Raw genomic sequence first — 7,301 nt, 5'->3', positions numbered from 1 at the left:
ACCCGCTCCTCCCCCCCTCCGACCCGACACAGATAGACCCTAGGCCCCGGGACAGCTCGCCCCGAGAGGGCTCCCGCGCACGGGGTCGGAGGGTCGGGCCGGACGAAGGGGGCCGCGCTCACCGGGAGCCGTCGCTTCACCCCCTCGGACGGCTCCTGTTAGTCCTTTTGCTGCCACGTCTCTTCCGGGTGTGTCGCGCCCTGATGACGCAGCCACGCCTGCGCGCCCCCCTCGCTACCTATTCGACACACACGGCGATGCGCGTGCGTAGAGCAGGGGCGGAGCCGGATTCAACGACCCAGCCTCTGCCGTCAGGCTTTTTCCGGTGCGTCACTTCCTGTTTGGCGGGGTTTTCGAACCTTCCGCGCTCACCGGGGCCGAGGGCGGGCTCCAGTGGCGCCCGAGAGGTTTGGCATGTCGACCAGACGGAGCCGGCGGCGCTCCGGGGCCGCGGAGGAGAGGGACGGCGGAGCAAGGCGCTCAGGTGAGCGAAGGAGAGGGGAAACGGGGTGGGGAAGGGGCATCCTGGATGGCTAAGGGGCCGGGGCGGGGCAGCCGCGGGAGGGGAGAAGGGACAAGCCGCCCACTTGGTCCAGGGGCTTTCATTTCCCACCCTTTCCTTCTCAGATCTCGCGTCCCCGCCCCTGCCTGCATCGGAACCCGTGCTGCGGAGGTCTCAGAGGAAATCTGCATCCTCGACTGAAGTGCCTCCAGAGGTGAGCTCCCGCTCCCTAGTCTCCCCCCATATCTGCCAGCCCTGCCACCAGGCCCTTTACAGACTCTTTTTCCTCTAAACGCTCCCTCCCCCCAGATCCTTCAACCCACCTCAATCCTCCCACCTGGCTCTTCTCTCCAGACCCTCCTCCCCTATGACCCCTCTCTCCCCAGACCCTTCAGCCCCTCCCTCCAGGCCCCTCCCCTCAGCCCCCACATGACCCCTTTCTCCACTGACTCCTTTGCTTTCCAGCTCTCTACCCCAGTCCCCAGAAAAGCCATCACCCTGAAGAAGATTGTACCACCCGAATCTGTGGAGGTGAGCTGAGCCACAAGCACTTTCCTGGCTCTTGTGTTTTTCTGGTCTCTGACGCCTCCTCCCTACTTTCCATTTATCCCTTGACTTCTTTCTAGACTTCCACCCCAACCTTCAGGAAAACCATCACCCTGAAAAAGATCCTGCCACAGACTCCAGAGGTGAGCCTTTTTTTCTCTTTTTCCTGCGCCTTATGCTTCTCCATCTAATTCATCAGAAACATACCCTGATTCTCTTTTTTTCTCAGGCTGCCCTCTCTGTAGGCAGAAAGCCCACCACAGGGAAGAAGCACTGGGTGGGGACCCCTAAGGTGAGCCCCATTTCTATGATTCTCCTATACTTCCTAGCTGTGTGATTCCAGACAATTCACTTACTTTTTGTTTGCCTCAGTTTTCTGTTATACAAAATAGTTCTATAATTATAGTACCTATGTTCAAGTGGTTCGTTAAGGGTAAAACGATATCTTCTTTAGAAGGTACTTTGTAACAAAGTGCTCTGTGAATGTTGCCTGATATTATATATAACCCAATAAAAGTCTTTATCAAGTTACATATGGTAGGTGCCAAAAAGTAGGTGTTCCAAAGAGAAGAGCTCTTGCTTTCATCTAGTTTCCATTTAATATTAGCTGTGTTCATCATTCCAGGCCACCCCTCCTACTGCTCGAAGAGCTGGCACCTTGAAGGAGACTGTGGACCAGGCCCCAGAGGTGAGCCAAAACTCTCCCATCTGCTCCTCTTTTATGTAGCTATGACCAGCTTCAAACCTGCCTTCCTCAAACATTCTCATCTCTCTGTTATAGACCCCTGCCTCCAGGGGCAAGAAGTCTGCAGTTAAGAAGAATGTGGCCCAGACCAGAGAGGTGAGAGGGTTGAGGGGGAAGAGACCTGAGTGCTAAGAGAGAAACTGAGCCTGTTTCTTTTTTACCTTAGAGGAGGTCAAGGGGCAGCGTCACTCAAATTCTGCTCATGTCACTTACGTTGCAGGACTCCTGTCTGTTCCCTAAACTTCCCTTGGACTCTCCTGCCTCCATGCCCCCTTTCCCAGAATTCTATGTATGGGATGCCCCCTCTACCATTTACTTTTAAAGTTTCTCACAAAAGCTACCTATTTCAGGAAGGCTTCTCTGATGTTTGGTCAGAATGGCCTCTACTTGGTTTCGTCTTGCATTTTGTCTGAACTTCTTAGTGGCATTTGTGCCAGTTTCTGCTATTCGTTGTTGCATTTGTGTCTTGTCCTGTTAGACTGGGAGCTATTTGAGGAGAGAGGTCCATCCTACATGCCAAGCCAAGCATCCTGCACAGATTCTCACTGAGGGCTCTCTTGACCGGACAAAAGGGAATCTGGGAGAGCCATCTGAAAAACAATTCTCAATTTAACTCAGCAAAGATTTGTTAAGCTCTACTCTATGCCTTTCCTGGAGGCACACAGCTGAGCCCTTCTCCCCAAAGAGCTTCCAGCCAAATGGCCAAGGAGTGCGTTCATGGAGAAATAGAGACATTTGGCAGATTGCTATGAGATGACCTTCTGTTTGTTCTCTATATCTTGTATGGACATAAGCCTTGGCCTTGGAAACTGGGAGAGTGGTGGCATCAGAAAGGGAAATGGCAGAGGGGGCACTTAGACATGTCATCTGTTTAGTATCAGCAGCACATTCAGGCAGAGATAGCTAGCAGACATCTGACAGTAGGAGGCAGGAGTTGTGGGGTTTTTCTGGTGATGTCATCTGGTTGTGTTGATGGAAGAACTAGGTGTCAAGTAGAGGATGAGGGGTGAATAATAGAGACAGAGAGTTGCCTGAGTGTTGAATGGGACGATTGGAACTGGCATGGGGAGGGAAAGCAAGGGATGCTCTCTGGAGACCCGCTCCCACTCTTTTGTCTTTGACTTCCCCCTACAGATTACACTTTTGGAGAAGGAGAATTCTCTACAAGAAAGTGCCCCCTGCAATAAAGGCAGCCCTCCTCTCACTCCAGCCCCAGCTCAGGAAGTGACTACCACTGTGCTAAGCCCCCTAAACCCTAATACCTTCAGCAGACCAGAGTTCATGGATGCCAGAGATCTGGAGATGTCCAGGAAAGTTCGGCGCTCTTACAGCCGCCTGGATGACCTTGGCTCAGGAGCCGGTTCCACCTCAACACCTAACTGCCGCCGCCGGTCTTTCTTTGGCTTTGAACGGCTACTCTCAGGGGAGGAGCTAGAGAATGTCTCTCCTGTGGTGGAAAAGGCCTCAACAACCCAAACGTTGATCCCCTCTGCTGAGCCCTGGGGGCTGGACTCTGCCCTCCCTGGCATCACCGTGACCAAGGAGAAGCGTCGGAAGAGGAAGGTGCCCGAGATCTTGGTGAGTGCTTGCTTCTCCCCGGTCACCTCCACCCAGTAAGCCGAGAAGGCTGCCCCTAGCCTGGCCAGGAATTGGGCCCCTCTGCATCTTCCCACACTGAGTGGTTGTCAAGCCTTCTCACAAGGTGACTACTTCTGGGCATCTCTGATCTCCACCTTGCATTGAACTTGTGACTTGTGGCCATGCTTCCTCATTCCTTGGCTCTCTCTGGGCCTCTGAATGACTGATGTATGGAAATGGCCATCAGATCTCCACTCTTCCTTTCATGAGGTCTCAGTCCTCTCACCATCCTGGACTCCCTCCTGGAGAGGGACTCCACTTCACCAGTGTCTTTTAAGCAGAGTCCCCAGAACTGCCTGCCATACCCAAAGGGCTCTGACAGGGTGGAGGACAGCAGGAATCTCTTCTCCCCTCCTAAATATCTTCCCTCTCTACATGCAGTATATGTCCCCCTGCTGACTGACCTGGAACTGCCATGTTCACCAACCCCCCCCCCACCAGATCTGTACTTAAGGGTCCAACCTGATGATCTCTAGCCAGGTTCTGACGTTTCTCTGGGTAAAATTCATCTTCTGCAGCCTCTGCAAACCTCCTTTCTGTCAGCTATCAGAATAGCTATTGCTCCTGCTGTCACATCTTTGCATCTGCCATCTCGGCCTTCATCCAAATGGTTCAGAAAGACATTGCCTAGAAGAGACCCTGACAAGTTCCTGGGCATTTGTTTGTCATCCCAGCCTTGCCTAGCAACTGACCTTTTGAGGACAGCTCTTGGAGAATCCACCTCACTACCATGGAGAGAAGGCCTCAACAACCCAAGCGTTTGCCCGGCTCTCAGAAAGCAGAGCATCAAAGGCAACCTCGTCAAATGTTTGGCAAAAATCCCCGTGTTTTCTACCCAAGGCACTTACCTGATCCTGCCAGTCTGATAATTCTGTCAAGGAGGGTGAAGTTAATCTGGCATGGCCTGCCTTTAATGGCTCTTGGTGATCACTGCTTTCCTTTCCAAATTCTCACACACATCCTTTCAGTACTATGCAAAGGTGGCAAGAAGTAGCTTGCCCTGTCTGGCCATGGTTCAAAATCTGGCCTTTTTTGACCTTCACCTTCCTCTTTTCCCAAGAATGTTCCCATTCTCCTTTCCTTTCATCAAGACCTTAGAAAAACTCCAGAATCGCTTCCCACTGAGCCTTCCTACTGTATTCTCTTATGACAAAGGAAAACAAGAAAATCCAATGCAACCCATTCTGTGACCTCCTGGGGGCACAGGAGGAGGGATACCTGCATTTTGTCATCTCCTCATCACAGATCAGCACCACCAGCCCCGTAACCATCTGGTCTGGTACTCTGGGCCTCGAGTGGCTGAGTGGGCCAGTCCTCTCCCTCTTCCTCAGGCGTCTCGTCTCAGGTTTCAAGATTCCCATAAATGGTTTTTAATGATCTTTGCCTGTAAAGCCCAGCCCTGTCATGTCTTGTCCACCCTACACCCTACCGACATCCCTCCCTCTAACTCTGGCAGCTCAGTTCTAGCTCTCTGGGCTCTTCTTGTGGGATGCCACCCACTATTGTGCTTAGAGGGATCTCCTCAGGGTCTCTTTCCTATTCCTGTCTTTTGGAAACCTCCACTAGTCCATGAGCGCTTCGGTGGCCTTCCCATATCTTCCTTGTTGGAATCGTGTGACATCTGGCTTTCACTTTGACAATTCCTCACATGTCTTGAGCTGACAGCCTTTGGGGAATTGCTGCTTTTTTTCTCAGAAATGGTGCAGCTTCTTGGTTTGGTATCAGAGGGTCTGGGTTCAAATCTTAACCTCTTGCTGTTTGCACAGGCCTCAGTGTTGTTGTATATAAGGAAGGAGGTTGGATGTGAACTCTGAGGTGCCTTCTGGCTCCCATTCTCTGGTCCTGTGGGGACATCGGCCTTTCTGTTTTAGCTCATGCCCTGTTTTCCCTTGTCTCAAACTTGAAGAAAGAGTGGCCAGTCACCAGGAGCCATCCTTTCCTGCTTCTCTGGCTAGTCAGAATCAGACCCATGACTAGCCAGAGAAGCACCTTGTTTCTGCTGACTCAGGCAGACTGATGTGTAGATCCTGTCACGCCTCTGCCCCAACCCTTCCCCAGACTCGCCCCTTGCCCCCAGTTCGTGACTATTTGCCACAAAAGTGATGCCATCTCCCACCCTTTGGAATGAGGTTCTTCCCTCCTCCCCTGGGGCTGGCCAGTCAAACCCACTGTGTCTTGGTGAACCCCCTCCTCTTCCAGCTCTTCAGGAGGCCCCAGTGATTATCACGCACTATGTGCATGGCGTCCAGACGTCAAGGCCCCCCCCTCTTTGTGATTGGAGTCCTCCGACGATTACTGACATCCCCTTTCTTGTTGTTCCCCATCCTGGACCAATGAAGGGCCTGAGCAGCCACTCTGGCCCAGGGGGGCTCCAAGTCCAGCCTGAGGAGGGAGGGGTGGGGTGGGTGGCCCCAGTGGGTGTTCCCCTTTCCTGCTCACCTCTCCCTTCCTCTCTTCCCTGCAGAAGTCAGAGCTGGATGAATGGGCTGCTGCCATGAATGCCCAGTTTGAGGCCGCTGAGAAATTTGACCTCCTGGTGGAATGAGATAGACGAGAGGAGATCTCCCAATGGCCTGGACTGCTCCCTCCCTGAATATAGCGTTTGGCCTCCTTCACCCTCTGCTAGGAGCCTGGAGTGTCACTGTTGGTTCCCCTTTTGCCCCTTCTAGAGGGACACTGGCCTTTGCCCCTTGGGCTGCCTTGGGTCTCTGTAACCCACGGACGTTCCTTATTGGCACGAAGCAGGTATATGGCCTGTTGCTGAGGGATGTGCGCCTCGTTCCTCCCCCCACTTAGCCCCCGGGGCTGCTGCACCAGCCTTGCTGAGGCCTGTCCAGTGGGTGTGGAAGGCAGCATGTCACCTGCTGAGTTTCCTCATTTCCCCTTTCCCCAGGTTTTACCCAGAAAGAATAAAGGTGGTAGTTGGTACAAGGTGATTAAAGTGACAGGACGCTGGCCGCTGGGAAGGGGAGAGGAGGCCCTGCCCCCTGCCCCCCTGTCTTCCCTGCATCCTGGGCCTGTGTCCTCCTGGCTTTTCCCCTAGACCCCAGCAGGTAACCTGCTTCCACAGCTGGGGCAGCACTGAAGCACCCCCAAGATTATCAGAACACCCCCGAGTTTGGGTGGCTACGGAAAGCCCCTCTTCCAGCTTGCATCTGTCTCAGCATGATTTGGGGGTTTCACTGCAGTCTGAGTCGCTGCTCCCCCTGGGCCCGGCTGCCCTTCAGGAGGATGTGGCTCTGGGCTGGCCCCCCGGCCCAGCGGGCTAACCCATGGCACTGGTATGTTGGATCAAGGTGGGTTCACGACCCTCCTAGGGAAGGTTTGAAGAAAGGGAGGGCCACAGGGCTGCTCCTTCCAGGACCCCATGGGGAGGGTGGTGTGGCTGCAGGCCCCCAGCTGACCACCAGGCAGCACTGCCTGCCCCCCCTTCCCTCTACCTGTGGATCCTGTGGGATTGGCCTGGCCCAAAAGGGTCAAACTCGATTAGGAACATCCAGATGTACATAGTGTTGCTTTTTGTTTCCTCTGTTAAGTATTTCTCAATTACATTTTAATCTGGTTTGGACACGCTGTTGAGTTTTGTGGGAAGCTCCAGGGTCAGCTGAGGGGGCACCGATGGGAGCAGCCGCTGCCGCCTCCAGTAGGGCAGACAGCCCTGTTGGGGGGGGGTCAGTCGTAAGGCCACCCCATGGGCCCCTTGGCTCACAGGTGCGGAAAGAGAAGGGGCTGAGGAAGAGAACCTGGCGAGCCAGCCGTCTGGGGTGCGCAGAAGTGCCGGCCAGAGGCAGCAAGCGGGTATCTTTAAAGGACTCCCGAGCGGGCCAGGAAGGAGGGCTCGCCTCTCTGGGAACGTGGGGGCGATTCAAG

General features: G+C 54.0%; 1 protein-coding gene across 1 annotated transcript; it reads left to right on the top strand.

Moving 5' to 3' along the window:
* Positions 1-203: 203 nt before the first annotated feature.
* On the top strand, positions 204-6,814 carry CDCA5 (cell division cycle associated 5). Its single transcript, XM_044682026.1, is given in 10 exon segments — positions 204-356; positions 358-484; positions 628-716; positions 968-1,033; positions 1,129-1,191; positions 1,278-1,340; positions 1,674-1,736; positions 1,830-1,889; positions 2,928-3,371; positions 5,896-6,814. Coding segments are annotated over 10 exon segments (1,209 nt in total). The 3' UTR covers positions 5,977-6,814.
* Positions 6,815-7,301: the final 487 nt, after the last annotated feature.

The sequence above is a fragment of the Gracilinanus agilis genome, chromosome 6, assembly GCF_016433145.1.
Source record: "Gracilinanus agilis isolate LMUSP501 chromosome 6, AgileGrace, whole genome shotgun sequence".
In the NCBI taxonomy this organism is placed as follows: Eukaryota; Metazoa; Chordata; class Mammalia; order Didelphimorphia; family Didelphidae; genus Gracilinanus; species Gracilinanus agilis.
The sequence above is the reverse complement of the archived record's forward strand: the minus strand, read 5'-3'. Positions and strand labels throughout refer to the sequence as shown.